At 41.1% G+C, this 20,982-nt stretch overlaps 1 protein-coding gene across 1 annotated transcript in view; it reads right to left on the bottom strand.

Moving 5' to 3' along the window:
• The window catches only part of Fam162a (family with sequence similarity 162, member A), a 26,825-nt gene extending 6,360 nt beyond the window's left edge, over window positions 1–20,465 (bottom strand). Inside the window, exons 1-2 of the mRNA XM_005386508.1 lie at window positions 20,197–20,465; window positions 1,786–1,908 (exon numbers count right to left, since the gene is read on the bottom strand). Of these exons, the coding sequence (XP_005386565.1) occupies window positions 1,786–1,908; window positions 20,197–20,230 (157 nt within the window). The 5' untranslated portion in view covers window positions 20,231–20,465. The remainder of the gene's footprint in view (window positions 1–1,785; window positions 1,909–20,196) is intronic.
• Between the last annotated feature and the right edge of the window lie 517 nt (window positions 20,466–20,982).

Below are 20,982 nucleotides of genomic sequence, written 5' to 3'. Positions count from 1 at the left end.
GGCAAAAGCGCCTGCCTGGCAAGCGCAAGGTCGTGAGTTCGGTTCCCGGTACTGGAGAAAAACCAAAAACAAACAAACAAACAAACAAAAATTTAAACATTAAAAAAAAAAAAAAAAAAAAGGACTGCAAGCTTAAGTCCAGGTTGGGCAACTTAGCAAAACCTTGTCAAAAATTAAAAAAAATAAAAATAAAAATAAAAGGGCTGGGGATGTAGCTAACCCCAGTAATGCAAAACACCACACACAGAAAAGTGACAGCAAAAAAGAACAGAAAAGTCATCAGGGAAAAGATACAGTAGGAACCAAAAGCAGAAAAAGAAGTTTAAAAGCACAGAAACAGTTCTTCTCATCTTTCCAATACTTGGCATAATATTCTTTATAGTTTAAAAAAATTTTACATTTCCATTAAGAATATTTCAGAAAAGCACATATGAGAAAGGAAAAATTCTAGCCATCCCTAGTTCTTTTACAGCATAACCACTATATACGTATATGTGTGTGTAAATGTATATATATATAAATATATAAAGTATCTACATATATATTTTTGTTTTTTGAGACATCTCACTATGTAGTTCAAGCTGGACTTGAATTCACAGACATCCTACTGTCTCAGTCTCCCATGTGCTGGGATTACAGGCATGTGGCACCATGCCTGCCAACCACTATATTTTAATTGCAGTGGTCTCAGTTTTATCCCCATGAGCATGTAGGGATGCGTGTGCGTGTGTATGTATGATGCCTATGCTTATATAGAACATTTGATATAGTTTATTCATTAATGTAATGTTTCCTATACAAGTACATTATAATGGTTGATACACTGTGTCAACTTGAGAAGTTTAGAAGTTTAACTAAGCTACTCAGCTGCAGGGCCAGGGTCTTCACTTTGTAAACATCTTCTGCCTCTGTGCAAGAGGAGGGCGCGGAGATGGTGTGAGTGCTACTCCCACCCTGGGGGCAGGGTAGCCTGCTTACAATATAAGGGAAGAAAGGAGACGTGCTCCCCCTCATCCTTTTGCTCTTGCTGTTCTTGCTGTCTTCTGCCGCCTTGAACTGCTGCCCCTGTGCCCTGCCACTCTACCACCCTTCCCTGGAGCCTGCTGATTATGGACCGAAACCTCCACAAACTGTAACCTAAACAAATGTTGGCTATTTTGTCTCAGCAAGGAGAGAAAAGTACCCAAGACATACATGATACTTCGAAGCACTATTTCCAATAGGTACATAATATCATCAAGTAGACCTAACATACATTATTAATCATTCTGTATTATTTAACATTTTTAAGTATTTCTAATTTTCAAAATACATAAAAATGGCACTATACTCCAAGCTTTCTCTACACACTGATTATCCCTTAGGATATCCTGGGACAGAAGCACTATGTCAAAGGGCGGAAGTGTTTTTAAGCTCTTGATAAACATGCATTAGGGATCACTCTGTTCACTCTTCAAGACCTGCCTAGGTGCAATTTCGTGAAGAAACAACAGGCAAATTGCAGTTAACACGTCACACTCTCTCCTCCCACACAGTGATGACAATAAGGGTCTGAGTTGCTGTGGGCATCTGTACCTACACAGAAACCTACAGTCCGACTGGAGGCAAGAAACAAAACGACACATGGGCAGAATCATGGGGAGCACAATGTGAGGGACATGAACTCCATGACGGGGACGCCGCAGGAGCCCTGCCATGCCCTCTCTTCCGGATTCTTCTGCTGCTAGGGTGGCTCATTCTTTGGGAGTCACCTACTCTGTAACCGGAAAATCATGAAGAACTTACTGGTTGGAGCTTTGTAACTTTCCTGTGGCTTGGTGCAAAATCCATTCATTCTCTTCAAATCAGATTTCCTGGTAAACCTTAGTGATGAGGAAGCATGGCTTTCACAGAACCTAAAGAAACTTCCTGGAAAAGAAAAAGAAGTCTTAAAGAAAGGAAATATAATGTTTTCTCAAAATGATAAACATTCTTTGCCTGGTGTGGTGGCACACACTTGTAATCCCAGCATTTGAGAGGCCGAGGCAGGAGTTTTGTAAGTTGCAGCCCAACCTGGGCAACTTAGCGAGACCCTGTCTGAAAATAAAAAATAAAAAATAAAAAGAGCTGGAGACTATAGATCAGTGTGAAGGGTCTAATTTAATCCCTAGTACACCACCCCCATCAGCTGTATATATAACAAACTAAATAGTTGTATATAAAAACTATGCAGTTTTTAGAAATTTAGAATCAAAGCGTAACAGCATAACATAAACAGAGTATTACAAACTCCTATGTACTCAGCATCTAGTTTTAACCATTGTCAATACTTGACCAATAAATACTGTTTCATCTAAACCTAACCATTCCCCCTACATTAAAGCACATTTCAAGCATTACATTAATTCTTCACAAACATTTCGGTATGCATTTCAAAAGTTTTTCAAAATCATATCCAGAGTACCTCTAATAGCAAAACAACATTTCTTTAATAAACACATTATCAAATTGTGTTGTTTAAATTTCCCGAGAGGGAGAGGACCAAGATGGCAGAGTGGTAAGCAGCGGAGAAAGAGCCTCTCTGAGAATTGGTGTCAAGACGTTGGAATACAGCAAGGTGGGGAAGATGAAGGGAAGGGGTCCCCTGGACCCAGAAGGAGCTGAGGCACAAACTGAAGCCCACGAAGGTGAAGAGAGAAACTTCAATGAAGCAGAAGCAGGCCGCTGGGGGCGCTCTCTGCCTGAGAAGAGACTCAGTGTGCCAGAGGACGGTCCAAAGCTGCGGACACAAGGTGAGTGTGGCAACCCCAGAGGCCTCCACAAGAGACCAGCAGAGGAAGGGAGCAGCGGATGTGAAGGACTGCACTGGCTGGAGAGATCGATTGCCTGGAAACCATGATGGAGAGGGGCTGGTGGTGCTCAGAACCCAAGAGCAGCTACTGGCCCCATCTAGAGGCGCCCAGCTTTGCTCAGGCCCGGTTTGAAGATGGTGGCAGGCCATGTGAATCTGGTCTTGCTGAGATTATCCACTACCCAGCCATAAAGCTACAGCTGGCTTGCTGGGATAAATCAACACAGATCAGGACTGTCTCCACACACTGTCCAGCAGTGACAGCAGCGACAAACCTGGAAGTGGATTTTTATTGTCTCTCCCTCCTGCCCCGTCTCTCATTTTGTTGTTGTGGTGGTGGTTTTGTTTCCGTTTTTTGTTTTTTTTTTCTCCATTGCTTGATTCTGTTTTTATATGAGTGTGAATGTGGTTTCTAGCCTCTTTGTGGTTGTGGTTCTGCTTTTCAGTTCGTCCTTCTCTTTCCCTCCAGTCTTCTCTCCCTTTGTCTTCCAGCCTTACTTCTAATCTCTTCTTCTTCTTCCATTTCTCTATTTTCTCCCTAAGCCATTTTAAATTTTAACCCCTGAGGGCAAAATGGATATAGTAAGGACTTGTATACTGCATACAATTTTCTGGTTTGTTTTAGATTTTTTTTTTGGTTTGTTTTAGATTTTGTTATATAACCACAAAATCCAGGTCATCTGGTCAAAAGTGGTAAATTACTGGTTAGTTCAGTTGGTCATTTTCTAGGTTGTTTTTGATGCTACTGTCATTGGTACCACTATAGCCAGAAGTGACATAATTGTTCTAAACAGCTGTTCTTCTTGGTATTCCAAGACTGAGATTGACTAAGGGTCATAGCAAATACTGTGGCACAGTGCTAAAGAATCAGGGTCTGGGCCAAACACGCAGCACCTTCTCATCCCCAACATATTGAAGAGGTAGGATCTTGCAACAGACTCAAAACCCAAAAACTACACCTGGAAGATAAGTCGGAAAAATAGTCATTTCCTAAGGGTTCTAAATACTAGCAATAAAGCAACCCACCACAGGCAATTTACCAACATCACCCCAGGAATTAAACTAAAAAAAAAAAAAGAAAGAAAAGAAAAGAAAATGAGAAGACACTTAAGCAAGATGCTACCCCAGACATCTAGATCACCAAAGGCAAACCCAGGAGGCAATGAGGTGGGATAATCCCTAAATAGGTAAGTGATGCATACAGAAGTCCAATTAGCCATGATAAAAAAAAGTCTACAGCCAGGCATATCATAGTCAAGATTCCAGAAATTCAACACAAGAACAGAATCTTAAAAGCTGTTAGGGAAAAGAAACAAATGACTAATAAAGGAAAGCCCATCAGAATTACAGCTACTTCTCAGCATAAACCCTCAAGCCAAGGAGAGTCTGCAGTGAAGTATTTAGAGTTCTAAAGGAAAACAACCTTCAACCCAGACTGATGTTCCCCACAAAACTATCTTTCAAAACTGATGAAGAAATAAGATACTTCCAAGACACAGAACATCTGAGAAAATTTATGACCACCAAACCAGCACTCAAAATGCTTTGAAGGACATTCTAGAAAGAGATAACAAGGTCAACTTCATGAATCCCAACAGAAGTAATCCACCAGGCAAAGCAAACAATTAAACAGAGGGAGGGAAAACAAGAGGGGGAGCCAACAACAGGAAAACAACAACACAAGGTAAGTCAATACATATCAGTTATAACCATCAATGTTAATGGTCTCAATTCACCAATCAAAAGACACTGCCTGGCAGAATGGATCAAGAAGCAAGATCCAACAATATACTGCATACAAGAAACACATTTAATTAAAAAAGAAATTCACAGTCTGAAAGTCAATGGGTGGAAAATACTCCAGGCAACAGGAACCCAGAAAAAGGCAGATTTAGAGATTCTATTTGGAGACAAAGTGAATTTTAAGTCAAGACTGATTAAGCAAGCCAAAGAAGGTCACTGCATCCTTGTAAAACAAACAATCCAAGAGGAAGAGATAACAATTAGAAATACATATGCAACAAATACCAGTGCACCCAACTATATGAAACAAATACTAACAGGCATGAAAAATCAAATAAGCAATACAATTGTATTGGGAACCTCACAACCCCACTGGCACAAAAAGACAGATCAACTAGACAAAAAAATCAACAAGTAAATATTAGAACTGAACCAAATTTTTGAACAAATGGACTGAGTAGATGTTTACAGAGTGTTCTACCCCACAACATCAGAATATACATTCTTCTCAGCTACACACAGGACATTCTCCAAAACACACCACAAACTAGCTCATAGAACATGCTAAAATGCAAAGCAATTGACATTATCTCATGCATATTATCAGCCAAAGTGCAACGAAATTGGAAATCAATGGTAAAAGAAACCACAAGAACTTCATAAACACATGGAAATTAAATAGCACCTTCCTGAACAACCAATGGGTCACAGATGAAATTAAAGAAGAAATTAGACAGTTTCTACAATTAAATGATAACAACACTACAACATACCAGAACTTATGACACAATGAAAGCAGAACTAGAATTGGAGGTTCCATTTGACCCAGCTATTCCTTCTGGGTCTCTTCCCAGAAGAATTAAAAACATCATACCACAGCAATATAGGTGCACCCATGTTTACAGCACCACAATTTGTAATAGCTAGATCTTGGAAACAACCCAAATGCCCACCAATGGAGGAAGGGATAAAAGAGATGTGATCTTTTTATACAATGGAGTACTACTCATCCATAAAAAAAGATAAACTTGAGACTTTTATAGGTAAATAGATACAATTCAAGACCATACTCGTAAGTGAAATAAACCAGATGCACAAGTGTAAACATCGTATTGTCTCCCTAATGTGAGAAGCTGAAAAAGTAAGATCCAAAATGTACAACAGATATTGTAAAGTGGGAAGAAACTTCAAAAGAAAAGAGAAACTGGGATGGGGGAATGAAGAAGGCAAAAGAAAAAAATTATATATATACGTGTGTGTGTGTATATATATATAAAAGATAGTCACACTAATTTCTCTTAGTTAATTGAAAAGAAAGGCTTGTGCTAATATTGTTTGGACAATTAAATGCCGATATCTGGTACTCTGAGTAACTAATTTAAAGATAACAATACGCAATGTATTAACCATTGTTACCCTCCTATTATCTTGTTTTGAAATTTTTTTTCTCTTTAAAATAAAAAAAAAAAAATTTCCCCAGAGGATCATTTTTAATAGCTAGTTTATTCTAACTGATACTTTCAGAGTTTCTTTAAATCTATAGATTTCCTCTCTCTTTTAAGTTTTTTTTGGTATTTACTAGTTGAAGAAGTAGGATCATGAGTTTACCTCATTTCTGATTCTGTTCATCACACCCTGGTGTGGTATTGTTGCAGAAAACAGACCAAACATGGGAAGAAACAGCACCAAGAAGGTTTAGGAGGCAGTTTATTACACTGGTGGGCCAGACTGGGATCTCTCTCCCAAAGAGTCAGAGTTCTACCCAGAGGCGGTCTTGGGACTTCTACAGGGAGAACAAGTGGGGAGGTACAAAGGCAGATTTGGTGCATTGTGATTGAACGGTTTGGTGACATCATGGGTTGCTAAGGGAGTTTAAACATCTCAAATTACATTGCAAGGTCATTAGTTAAACAAGCATGGGTTACACAAAAGAAGAAATGTCCCATTATCAGGCTTTTCTGGACATGTCCATCTGGTTTTGGCTGGCATTCTTGGCGGGCTTTATTTAAATTTTAATTTCTCTTCCAGTCTAACATTGTTCTAACTCCATTACTACCTGCAAACAGATTCTGGAGGCTTGATAAGATTCTAATTAGTTTTCAGCTATCCTGTAACAGGTGTACCTCACACTTCCTATGACATCACATCAAGATGTGTGTCAATTTTGTCCTTTTGTGTGTGCTATCAAATAAAGTGTCTCACTCAGGGGTCACAAGGGGCATCTCATTCTGTAGTTTTCCTGTTAAATTTTTTTCATCTGCTTCTTGTTTGACCCAAGTGTCACAGTCTCCATGTTGTTTTAAACAAGTGCTGATTGTGTTCACGCAATGTCTCAGGGAGAAGCTTCACAGAATAACCTGAGTCAGGCAAAAGGGGGTAAGCACTGTGGGGGTTTTCACGGAAGGCCAGATGGGTCAAATATAACAATCTACCGGATCCAGGGGTTTCGAAGAGTTCCAAACCCATTCCACCTTCATGCGTGCCTGCTAGGCTACTGGTTTTCACTGCTACTCTGGTTATGAAGTTGAGGAGAGGGGATGGAGGCAAATTAAAACTCTAGGAAATCTTGCTGTTCTTCCAAGAGCCAGTCATTTTTATTTGCTCCTCAGATCGTTATAAGCTTCTGGTTATTTGCCAGAGTTCTGAAAAAATTGATTTTTGACAGTTTGGGATACTTTTCATTGCTTTTTGCAGGAATGGATTTTCAGAGGTCTTTAGGTAACTGAGAGATTGAGCTGAATCTTCAAATATTAGGACTTTTTAAAGATAGGCCACTTCTCCATCCTCCTATTGAGAGTAAACCACACCTTCTCTCCTCAGCTCACATGAATGGACAAAGATGAACCCCCTGTCAGAAAACTAGCCTGTCCATCTGTCTGACTGAAAGAACCATGCAGGTGCTGGCCCGAGGAGATCAAGGTCCAGTTTCCAGGTTTGCTTGTTTTAGAAGTACTGGGGATTGAAATTGGCCTTCCCACTGAGCTACATCAAGTCCTTTTATATTTTTTAAAGACAGGGCCTCACTGTATCACTAAACTGCCCCTGTGCACAGAAATGTGAAAGCGCACTGTGGCAGTGCTTTGGTTGAGGCTATGAAGGGAGGAGAAGCCACAGGCAGTGGTCTGGCTCAGTGTCGGCAGAGCTCCAGCGCACCATTGCCCAGGAACTAACGTAGGTAACTTCTGTAGCCAAGGTCGACGCTGGCTGGCATAAAAAGGCTGCTACTGGCACACCGCCACTACTGTGTACTTTGCTATAAATGTGGACTCCCACGAGGGCTGAGGAGACTACTGTAATTAGCTGAGGTCTGCTGTGAGTATGGGTGGGCCAGGGGCCTGAGGACCACCATGTAAGTGCACGCAGCTTAGCGCCTGAGAATAAAGTCATGCTCAGACATTTGCATGATTCCGTCTCTTCTTCAGTCTACTCAAATCTCGAGTGAAACTTCCCAGTCTAAGTTGGTGACAGGACAACATGTAGGGCTCAAACTCATGATTCTCCAGCCTCAGCCTCCCAGACTGCTGGGATTACTGATGTGCACCATCATACCCAGCTTGGGTTCACTTTGACAAGGTCAGAAACTCCTTGTCTACTGTCCAACTCTACTCTCTCCTTTCTTAGCAATACACCCCTTCCCACATGAGCACATGGAAATTGAGATCTGAGGCAGCAAGAGGCTTCCCTGTCTCCTTCAGAGTAGGCTTTGAGAAAACCTTTTTTCCTCCCACTAAAACTGTCTCCTGTGTTTGTAGATACCATTGGGCAGTACAGACCTCAACCTCCTGTAACACCCTGATGCATTAAAAGGTGAGGCCTCTATTTGTGTGAGGATTAGTCATTACCTGCCGTGGGACGTCATTCATAAGAGGCCTCATGCATTTCTGTTACCTAGGTCTGTGATTATGAAAAGCTGGGTGTGGGTCTGTGTGACTACAACACTGGTGCCACCTAGAGGCAACAGGTAGATGTCCCCTATCAGGAAAGATAAATTATAATTGTTTTCTCATTTTAAATCTGATACTACATTATTTACTGCACCAGGAATGATTTTGAGGGTTAGAGAAACAAACATGGGAGCATCTGGAAAGATGCTGAAACACAGCAGGTGCTTTAAACAGTCCGTTCACCTTCCAATGTTACTCCAAATGTTCATCTTCAAACACCTCCAAAGTGCTTTTCAACTTCATCCCTAAGGTGGTCACACAATTTCTGACACAGGTAATTATGAGTGATGAGGGCATGAGAAAAGCCTGTGAGATCCTTCATTAGTTCTTCATAGCTCTCAGGATGAAGACAATTATTTAATGCTGTGGTTCTTGAACTTTAGTGCATATTAGAGTCTGCTGCATGCTTGCTACAATATGAAGCACTGGGCCTTCTACTTCTGATTCCTCAACAGTTCTGGGGTGGAGGCAGGGAATTTGCATTGCTGACAAGTTTCTAGGGGAAGGTGCTACTGCTGGTTCAGCACTACACGTTGAGAACTATTAAGCCCCCCTCCATGATGTTAAAATTTATATGTATAAACTTTATCATTTTAAATACTCGTAAGTGCACAGCTCAGTGGCATTAAGTTCATTTACTTTGCTGTTCAACTATTATGAACATCATCTCTTGGAACTTTTTCTTCTTCCCCACAGAATCACTGGTCACATCATACGGTTCCATTCCTCCTCTCTGGCAGGCGCTTAGACAGAAAGGAGTAAGGTTAACTGGTAACAAGATGCAAGGACTCTGCTCTTTAAACAAAAAAGAAGGGGAAAATCCATAATTATTTCCTCAGATAGCTGCCTTTTCAATCTCTCTTAATTAGAATGGAGGCAGTTTAAGGGAACAGAAGACGGGCTTTTACGGAAAAGACAAACTACCTCTTAGCTCAGTTCGGGTAATAATAACAAAGCAAAAAATGCTAACATGTACATTTACTCTCAGTCACAAATGCATGTTGGAGATAGTCATTCAATAAATACTTGAGAACCTACTATGTGCTGGACATTAGGTCACAAACAGAGATTAAAAAAATCTGTGCCAGCAGGATTTATATTCTATTGGTGAGAAAGGGAAAAAAATATCTATCTACCTATCTATCTATCTATCTACCTATCTATCTATCTATGTATCTCAGATGCCACAGAGAAAAAAGTAAAGGGATACAGGAACGCTTATGTGTCTGGAATGGGCGTGTATGTATGTGTAAAATTTTAGATAGAGCAGCCAGGGAAGTTCTCTTTGAGAATATCGCCTCTGAATGAAGCAGGGCAGCTAGCCATGCAGCCATCAAATGGAAAAATATTCCAAACAGAAAGAAGAATAAGTGCAAAGGTCCTCAAGTGGCTCTAGAGCCACAAAAAAACCCCACAAAACAAACAAAAAAACCCAGGTCAATGAGACTGGAAGGGAGCAAATTATGGGAAGAAAAGTAGAATGTGAGGTCAGAGAGGTGCTTGGGACAGAGGTCGTGGTATGGAATTGAAGATGTGAGTGGTTTAACGAGATCAGAAAGTATGTCCCACTTTTTCTTATTGCAACTTCTATACTGGGTGTCAATAACTTTACATCCCTAAAGTACAAGTGCTGATTAAAATATACACCAATACGATCTAATTATACCAATGAGAAATAACATACCAAAGTACAAGTAACTTTAAAAAACTTTTGTCACTAAAAACAAACACAAAGTACTTGATGTGATCTTGGTTTTTATTTTACAACTGTAACAAAATGAAATATAAATAAGCATTAGTATCAAGACCTTCTTTTTCCATCTCAAAGCAGTAGAACATACTGCTCTGGACATTCAAGAAAAAAATTTTCTGGCTCTATGTGGATCACAATTAAAACCGTATAAACCCAAAAAGTAACAGCCCTTTGGCCCTCTGGCTGCCCTTCCAGCCTACCCCAGGCTGAGCAGATCTGTGCCCCAGGGCCCTAGCAGGAAGTCAGGACAAGCCTTACAGCTGCCTCACAGGCTCTGACAGGCAAGTGGCTCATTAATCTTAAAAGTAGAGGTTCCTCAAACTTTAGTGTGCATCAGAATCACCCGGAGAACTCGCAGCACAGATGCCCAGGCCCCTGTACCAGAGGTTCCGATTAAGCAGGTATAGGCAGAGCATGAGAATGTGCATTTCTTTTTCTTTTTGTTGGTTTTGCAATTTGGGGGATTGAAATCAGGGCCTTCACACACTAAGCTACATAGTAGCCCTTTTTTGGGGGGGCGGGTACTGGGAATTGAACTCAGGACCCTGTGTTTGTCAGTCAGGTGCTTGTGCAGCTGAGCTAGATCCCTGGCTCAGTAGCCCTTTTAAATCTTTTTGAGTCAAGGTCTTGCTGAGTTGCCCAGGTTGGTCCTGAACTTCTGATTCTCTAGCCTCAGCCTCTCAGAGTGGTGGGATTACAGGCATGTGTAACATGCCCAACGAGGATGTACGTTTCTAACCTTGTCCCAGGTGGAGCTGACACTCCTTGTCTGGGGCCTCACGATATGTGACCTGGTGCCTTACAAGTGTAAGCTGCAGTGGGCAGCCAGAGTGAGGCTGGTTCACACACTAGCTCCTCTCCTGCTAATCCTCCCCTTTCCATAAATATCCTGTCCAACCCCAGGATAGACAATTGACAAGGATGGGGATGCTTTTTTCCCCTCAGACTCTTTCAAGATCCTCATGAAAATAACCATCAGTAATGCAACCCAGGATGGACAAATCTTTGGGAATCAGTGATGAGAAATGAAAGCCCAGTGAATGCTGAAAGAAAGGGATTTTAGAGGATTACCTGATTGTAACCTGGTGTCAAGATCAGTTGAGTTGTAGGTAATCTACTGCAAGCTTTAAAGTTTCCCAACATTTATGTAAAAAGTGCATTAGTCTAACTAATAAAAAACCAGCATTTATCAAAACTCCTAGAAGTGCACATTACGAAGAGCTTTAATATGCAAAAATTTAAAAATACCAACCAGGATATTGAGGGAGACATACATGTATTTCCTATCATGCCCATTGTGAGGATCTGGATCATTAACATCTCAGTAGCAACGAGCATACCCAGGACCCAGATCTTGGTTTCTAAATACCATTCTCCAGTCCAAGGGATCAGGGCTTCTTGGAGAGAAATGGTAAATCTACATCAGGGCAAGAAAATACAGAAAGAGCCTGGGACATCTTTTAGAGTCAGAAAATACGAGCTTGTTCAAAAAGTGAAAGGCTAGGGACATTCTAAAGGGACACAGGAAATCACCTAAGAAAGGAAGCCAAACTAGAATAATATGAGAAACAAAATAATGTGGTAAGAGATTAAACAACAACAAAATGAAGGAATAAATGGGGAGAAGAGATAATTTTTCCTTACAGAAAAATTTCAAATATATGTAGGTCCTCCTCCCTCCTGGATTCAACTTAATGACTTGCTTCTGAAGACTGGAGTATGGAGAGGGAAACTGTGAGTTTACCAGGGATCAACTTACCAGCCACGGTTAAAATTACTGGTCATAAGTCAAGAGGATACCACACACTTTAAAAATGATGCAATGAGAAGGGCACTTTACTCTGGGCTAGTCTATCATGAGAAAGTATTAAACAAACCCAAACTGAGAGACATTTTCAAAGGTTCTTGAGGAATATTCTTCAAAACTGTCAAGGGTATGGAAATCAAAGAATGTGAAGCCGTCACTGAACAGAAAATACCAAACAGACATGACAACTAAGTACAATGCTGTATCTTGGAGCAGACTCTGGAACAGAAAATGAACATCACTGAAACAACTGGTGAGATCTGAATAAAGTTTGTACAGCTAATACTAATGTACCAATGTTAATTTTCTGACTTTTAACAAATTGAGGGAAGTCCAATGTACCAATGTTAATACTAATGTACCAATGTTAATTTTCTGACTTTTAACAAATTGAGGGAAGTCCAATGTACCAATGTTAATACTAATGTACCAATGTTAATTTTCTGACTTTTAACAAATTGGGGGAAGTCCAAGCAGGTAAGGTTCATCTGATGAACATGAGAAAATTATACACGATGGTATACATTCTGTTACACTCTAAGCCTTTGCTATTCTTGAATGTGGTTGGTATCACCTAGAAGCTCCTTAGAAATTCAGTTCTATACAATCTGTATGCTGAATGAGACATCCAGGTGGTTCACACAAATGTTAAATTCTGAGAGGGGAATAGATACCAATATCATTCAATAGTTGCTGAGTTTGATAGTTTCTGTGGAAGACACAAACAACGCAAAATACTCTAAAGTCTAGAACAACGCTACTCAGCCTCAACTAGGAGCTTTACAGAAAAGAAGAAATGGTTTTCATGTGAACCCACAAATGCTTATTTAATTCTTTCAAAACTGAAATTGGGAGCTGGATGTGGTGGTGCATGCCTGTAATCCTAGCACTGCGGAGGCTGAGGCAGTAGGATCGTTGCAAGTTCGAGGCCAGCCTGGGCAACAAAGTGAGCTCAAGGTCAGCCTGAACTGCATAGTGAGATCCTGTCTCAAAAAGACAAAACAAACCAAAACCAAAACCAAAAATGAAATTGGGTATTGCTAGTACTATACTATCTGCTATGATAAGGAAAAGCAAGTCTGAAGAAGAAATTTTTGAAGGTTTGTTTTGTGAATCAGAGTCAATTTTAGGTCTTAGAAGGAAAAGGCTAGATGTACGCTTAGTCCGGGGTTATCCCAGCCTCTACACATATACTAATCAACTCTGTATTTTGTAATTATGATGAAACTGTATGTCAAATTTCAGAACTGCTCAGTAATCTAGAAGATGAATGAGTAAGTTATGGCAATTACATTGCTTATGGAAGAGAACCACTGATTTAGTTTCCACATTAGAAGCAAAGCTGGGCTGCGAAGGCTAACAACACAAAACATGAATGAACCTGAAAGACCAACCCATTCTTATCTCTTTCATCAGCAGACCGGGATGGCTAAAATCTCATCTCTGTAGCTAGTCTGTCAAAGGACAAATTGTTTCTGGCTTCAAACGCTGCTCTGCTCTGCTCCTGTACGTGACTCTGACTTCTCCATCTGCCTGCCAGCCCCACAATGCTCACAAGCCTCAGTGCCATGTTAATGAGCTCCAGCTGATTTCTGAGGGTCTGAACCTAAGCAATGATGGTGCTCCAACTCACACTTCCTCAGGGTCTGTGGCATCCATGCTCCCCCACTGGGAGAGATTTTTTGTCTTCTATACCCCCAAAAGGCTTTGCCAAACAGAACAGTTTTGATCAAATGACAATGATGGTAGTGTTTTGGGAAGATAAATCCTGAGGAAGTAGGACAACCCGGGCTGAGGGCAGAACAGAAAAAGGGAGCAGAAGTGGGAAGACTAAGCTGCTCTTAGGTGTTGTCACAATACTGCAGTTCAAGAGGGAGATATAAAAGAAACAGACTAGTAATGAAAACGGTATGAAAAATAATAGGAGGAAAAATAAGTAAGACAGATACTGAGTCTTCTGTGGGCTAATCACCACTGTAAGATTGTTTCTGTGAGAGAAAAACTTTCAGAGCTAAAAAAAAAAGTTTTGTAAACAAACTTTTGGAACTTGACCAGTTTTCAAGTTGGGGGAAGCTTATGCAAAAAGTCTTACAATTCTACTCTGTCTCTGGTGGTCAAGCTACAGGGAGATGAGTTTAAACTTCTCCCTGGAGACCTTTTTTCCTCCCATCAACGTTCCAGCTCACTCCAGCGGTGGCACTGGCTGTTTGAAACTCTCCAGGCCTGAGCTACTGACCCTGACTTGTGATACAAAGACACTCCCTCCCTCCCCGGTGGTCTTCTCATCCTCCATGACAGCCTGGAAGAAGCCTCTAGTAGGAATGAGTGAGCCCTCTAGCTCCTCCCTTTCCCCTGCCTTCCCCTGCAAAACGGCATCACTTCACTCCATCTTAAATTAAAAAAAAAAACAAACCAAACTTTAAATTATAAAAGTAATACTTGTTCATTATCACAATTTGGAAGCTAAAAAAAGGTATAAAAAAGTAAAAGCACTCCTAATCATATCACCCAAGGATAACAACTTGGTGTATTTCTTTCCAGGCTTTTTCCTATGCTCTTACATAGTGCATTTTTCATAACCAGATAATATATATCTTGCTTAAGTCACAAATACAATTCCCAAATATTAATTAAAAAATACTTCTGACAACTGCATAATTTTCAATACAACCTGGATTTAATCCTGCCCTAGACATGGACTTGTTTCTCATTTTTCACTATCATATATAATGTTTTGATGACCAGTCTTCCATATAAATCCTTTTTTCTTTTCTCCTGTTTTTTTTTCTTTTTTTTTTTTTTGAGATAGGAGGGTCTGTGCTACCCAACTGGTCAAGTAATTCTCCTGCTTTAGCCTCTTCTTGAGTAGCAGAATAAATCTTTTTTTTTTTCTTTTGCAGTGCTGGAGACTGAATCCAGGGCCTGGCATATGCTAGGTAAGTGCTCTACCACTGAGCTGTATTTCCAGCCTTACATAAATTTTTTTAAATGAGAATTGCTGTCTTACAATGAGAATTCCTGTCTTACTATTTCACAATAACACTGAGAGTTCACTATCTTGTATGAAAACACTCATTTGTTTTCAACAGGTCCTATAAATGAAACTCTAATCTTCCTTTTGAAACTCAAATGACCAAGTAACCGGCATGTATCTACTACCTTCACCACCCATACTTTATTCCATCAGTGTTTTGTTCCCCACTTATTTCACTAAAATTGCTCTGACATCAGAGACCTCTTTATCATATATATTTTTTACTCTTATCATCAGGCCACATGACACTCCTCATCTTTGTGTCCATTTGACTTTACTGGTCTTATCCTGCTACCAGGACTGAATCCCTCCTTACGCTGTATGCCACACTCTCTTGCTTCACCGCCAATCTCTATGATCTAGCTTCTTTAATGTCCTCTTGCCACTTCCAAAACCTATACTAGGTCAGGCCTCCAAGGATCAGTCCTTGGCACTATCTGTGCTCCTCTGGAAGGACTCCTCCACTGTTTCAATCCTCAGCCCCACACTAATCGCTCCCTTAGCTTTAGCTATATCCTCAGGTCTTCCCAAGAGGTCTCATCACATACTGGTATAACTCAATGCTACCGGTGACATAATAGTCTATCTTCTTTGCTGAACTAACTGTAACTCTTTGGTAGTACTCCTGATTCTTTTCCCAGTTTTCTTATTTCTGACAATGGGGCAACTCTTCCGTAGTCTCCTGTACTCAAACACTTGTTTTTAGGCACTATGTTAAATTATCCATTGTCTCCAAACTCATACTAATAATTTCTTTAAGACACTTCCTAAACATATTCCTTTATCATTTCCCTTATCACCTCACACACGGATGAACTGTAACATTTTCGCAGGAAGCAGTATACCCTCTTACATGCAGATGTCTTGTTAATTTTCCAAAGATTTTTTTTGATGATTTCTCCTGCTTGAAGCCTTTCTTTAAAATCCAAATTCATTCAGTTCAAACTCTTAATGAGGCCACACCTTACCTCCTACCACCTCCCGACCAAAATCCAAGGTGATCCTTTCTCCTTACTGCTCCCACCTTAAATTCCTGTCAGCCCCACAGCTTCTGTTTCAATGGACCCTTTAGCCGATAATCTTGCCCTATTAGAGGATTTATTCTTTTTTTTTTTGGAACCGGCAATCAAACTCAGGATCTTGCGCTTGTCAGGCAGGCACTGTGCCACTGAGTTATAACCTCGGCCCTCTCTGAATTCTTGAAGACAGTAGTGTACTGATTCTTGGGAGAAGTCTTGATTTATTCATAATGTTTGCCCCAAACCTGCACCACTACAGAGTTCAAACTCCCGATATAACATTATCAACTCTGAAAGTGTTACGACATACATACATCAACAGGAGGTAGCTCCAGGACACTGCAAAAGCACTTAGAATCAGTTCTGTAATCTAGAACTTAACATATACTGTGTAGTATAGTCTCTCTAGGAGTATTATACAGGTTGATTTACTGTAATACACTAGCTAGAGGAAGTAGTATAGTTCATTCACTTCAGAGCTTTCACAGTGTACAGGGCACACAATATGTACTCAATAAAAAGCTCTTGGCGAGACACAGAGAGGACTGAATAAGCAAAGCCAACCATAGCAGTAATTACAATGGGCATGTTCACATTTGGGGTGGTGAGCAAGAACAAACAAAGAACAATGACAGGGCAAGACATGGTAGAATAAGAATGGTAGCCCAGCCAAGTTGTGTCCTGACTTGCACCTATGTGACCCTAAGCAAATCATTTCCATTCTTGGGCCATAATTTACCTCATCTATTAAAACCAGGGGACTGGACTACATGACTTCTAAGGTATGTCTTGAGTTGAGTGCTCTGGGCTATGGGTTAAATTGACAAGGAAGCAGCCCATAGTCCACTGCATTGGTAGCAATATTAAATTCATTTAACATCCAATAAAGCAATCGAGTTTAGGGCAATGAAACTTTTCTGAAGGTGTAAAGAAACATTCTGTTAAAGCCATTCCCTTCTTGTGACCTAAGCATCATCCTATAGAAAGATACAACGTCATGAAAACTGTATCTACTTTATTTTACTTTCGGAGAAAACAGGTGAGGAATTCTGCTTGGCCACTGTGTTCTTTCTCTTGCAGGGTTGCCCACACTCATGCTGTGGGGTGCACTTCTTTTCCTACTTTTACTGGCCCAACTCATCTGCAGAACCTGTTTCTTTTCCTATCTTTAATAAAATTTGGATAGCATTAAAAAATGTGTATTGTTTGTCTATAATGAAGTAGACACTGGTAAGTATTGAAAATTTAGTAAAAACAAAACAGACTCATTCTTCACTATCATGAAACCCATAGCAGTATGAGTCAGCAGTCGCTTAATTCCTAATGAAAAGAACATGAAGTACTCTAAGTTTAAAACTTTGGACCGTCTTTCTTAAAAAGCATACAATCATAAAAATGTGCATATAATTTCAGAGGTATGCAGTGTCTCATCTGTACAGCTGCCAAGGACTGCAACTTAACAACCCCTTACCTGTCCCTACAACTACACCTACATACCAATAAACAAATTCAAGCTCATGAAAGCCTATATTCTGTTTTCTAAGCGAGTTCAGCAAAGATTTCCAATGAAAACAATTTAAAAGTCCACTGCTGAAAGAATTAAATTTTGGTGGCACATGCCTATGATCTCAACAGTCGAGAGGCTAAGGCAGTAAGATCGCCACAAGTTGAAGGTCAGCATGGGTTATATAGTGACTTCAAGGCCAGGCTGAAGTACACAGCAAGACCCTGTCTCAAAAAAAAGTGTGGGAAAATTTTCATTCACCAAAAATACCTTATTCCAAATAATATTCTAGATAAGTATGCTTAGATTATATTATTTGAGTATTATTCCTTTGATTTAGGTTGCATATTAAATGAGTCTTCTTTCTTGCAGAAATTTGTTTTCCTTTTGCCTATTTTACACCTGAATGCTTGCACATGTTATTTTATTCAGTTTCTCACGCCAGCCCTCTCAGGTAAGTATTACTGTCCCCTTTTTATAAATGAAGACAGGTAGGTCAGAGCCTAAATGACTTGTCCAGGATCATTTCATTAGAAAGTGTGAGAGCCAAGGAGAGCAACAGTGCCCTCCACTTCTAGAACCTGTGCTCTCTGCCGTTTTTGAAGCTGCTCATGAGAACAGGTGTGTGTAATTAATTGTCATAGTCAGGTGGGTCTTATGTGAGTGGAGGTCATGAAATAGAGATTTATTTAGGAAATAGAAACATGCATTCATGTGCAAGTGGCTTTTCAAGAAAGAAGACTCAGAATTTTACTTGCTCCCAAAATGTCAAGACATTCACAGATCATTCAGAGCTGGTTAAGTAAGATTCTTTCTTTTTTTTTCCCCCCCCTCTTTTAAATTTTGAGACAGGGTTTCACAAGTTGTCCAGGCTGGGCTCCAACCTGCATCCTCTTGCCTCCTCCTCCCAGAATGCTGGCATTATAGGCGTGTGCCACCATGCCCAGCTGCACGTAACATTCTTAGTATGCATAAAAATTAGTATATTAAACGTTTTCTAACTGGCCCATCATGCCAGACAAGCCTGTAATCCCAGCTCTCAGGGGGCTGAGGCAAGAGGATCGCCATGAGTTCAAGGCCAGCCTGGGCTACATACAGAGACCCTGTCTTTAAAAAAAACAAAAGAACATTTTTTTTTTTTTTTTATCTGAAGTAAAACAATAAATTGCTCAGTGAATTTCATCTTGGTTAAGTGCCCAACAGTGAAGTTCTAAAGTATCCACAGTCTGCAGAGGGGCTTGGGAATTTCCATGATGCGTAAGTACAGTCTCAAGGCACACAGAGTAACTACTTACAAAGTCTTAATTCCAAGCAGTCCAATTTGCTTTCACAGTTTGTTTTAACCTTTTTACAGAGCAATTATTCTTTCATTTTCCCGGTTATAAAGCTTAATAGGATGTACACAAATGATTTAGAGATGAATTAGTTCTGACAAAAATCAAAGGAAGTCAGTAATAGTATCGAGGCTTTTCTTTTTTGGCAGAGAGGATGTTCGTGATTAAAAGAATACCCTCTAGTTTGAGATACATTTTGCAGTCCGATCTCCACTGAAACATAAGATAAATTCACAGAAAACGTAGCCCCTGCCCCTCCTTTTGGCTATGTTAAACCACTCAACGTTCACAAGTTTTTTGCATTGCTTCATTTATATTTATAATGTACACCTGCATTATGTCAATAGCCATTTTTAGGAATATTCTTCCTTTAAAGTTTAAACTGAGGCTGGGAATGTACCTCAGGGGTCGAGTGCTTGCCTAACATGTACGAGGCCCTGCGTTCAACCCCCAGTACCACTAAATAAATAAATAAATAATTCTAAAAAACTTAAACTGAACTTTTAAAATAATTTGGTACTATGAAACAAAAGATCACTACATCTCTTCAAAGCTCATAAAGGTAACAAGAAGAGTAAATTGCTCGGGCATCTACAAGAGAAGAGATGCAAGCACCGACTACTCACTCCCTACTACTCGAAGGCTCTAATGGTTTTCCCCAAGGTGGCAAATGACCCGACTCCAAAATACCCTACGCAAATGTCTATTGCAAAAAACAAACTGGTGATCCTCCACTTTAGTGACACTTTCTTTCGAAGTACTTAATTAACTCCCTCCCCTCTTCAGACACGTACACAGTGGAAAAACCTCAGACCTAGGCTTTTCTGAGAGGTGAGATAAACTCTTTAGGTGAGGCGGCAAGGAGAAGGGAGTAGAAATACGGTAACGGATCGGGAAAGTTGCGGTGGAAAACATCAGATGCACACAGGACCGAGCTCAGGGGAAGCAAGGGACGAGGAGGTGAGGAGGGAGGCAGTTAGAGCCCCTGACATCGGCGGCAGTTGGGCAATGGAGAGCCAGGTGCAAGGGTACCGGGCCAGCTCCCAGAGTCTGCTTAGCAGCTGCTCGCTCTGCCCCAGCTCTCTCCCGCTACTGCCACCAAGGCCCTCTGAGCCACTCGCGGAGAGTAGGCGGCGGAACCAAGCAACTCCAGGGCCTGCGAGGCCGCAGGATTCCCTGGCCGCAGCGGCCCGGCCTCCTCCCGCCCCCAGGCCGCCCTGCGTCTCACCCGCCGCTAGGCGAAGGCTGCGGAGGCTCCCCATGGCCGCCTGCTCCGCCGACTGCACAGCACCTCTCGCGGCAGCGGCGGCGCTAGCGCGCTCAATGTCACCGAGCGCCGGGTGGGAAGGCCGCGGCGGCGCGTGGGGGCGGAGCCGGCCTGCGTGCGTGCGTGACGCACGGGGCGTGTGGTACGTGCGCGACGAGCCCGGACGCTGGCCGCGGGCCCGCGATTCGAGCCCGGTTTGAGGCCAGCTCCTGTGGAGTGGAGGCCGTTTCCCTTATCAGTCTAGAGGAAAAGTGGAAGAGGATGGAGTTTTGTGAGCTGTAAGACCCTGAAGTACGTCATCCAGATTAGCGAGTACTTCAATATACTGTTCTAAGTGTTTTCAACGAATTTATGCTTTTACCCAGACAGAATTGGACTCCGGGCCCAGTGGCCCCGGTCTTGGTGGCTTTTGGAGCGTCTGTCAGGATAACTTGAAAAATTAACATATTTTCCATTTGCTAATATTCTTAAGACATCTAATCATTTCCACCCCTTACCCACCCACACTACCGGCAGTGACTCTGGTTTGTTGACCCTTCCTACTGTTTATTTTCTTAATGTGGTCCCGGGAAAATGGGAAGGACTAAAAGAGGCTCATTTTCCGACGATCTGGTTGGTGTGACCAGATGAATCCGAACTGGTGAATCCGAACTCTTTTCCGCAGTGGTGAATCTCCTCTTTTAAATTGAGTTTTCGTAAGAAGGTGGGATTGGGATGAACGATCCTTCGAGTTCCAATCATCTTTGG

The sequence above is a fragment of the Chinchilla lanigera genome, unplaced genomic scaffold (genome assembly GCF_000276665.1).
Source record: "Chinchilla lanigera isolate Chin_1 unplaced genomic scaffold, ChiLan1.0 scaffold00026, whole genome shotgun sequence".
Classification (NCBI taxonomy): domain Eukaryota; kingdom Metazoa; phylum Chordata; class Mammalia; order Rodentia; family Chinchillidae; genus Chinchilla; species Chinchilla lanigera.
This window is presented reverse-complemented; position numbering and strand designations above follow the sequence as displayed.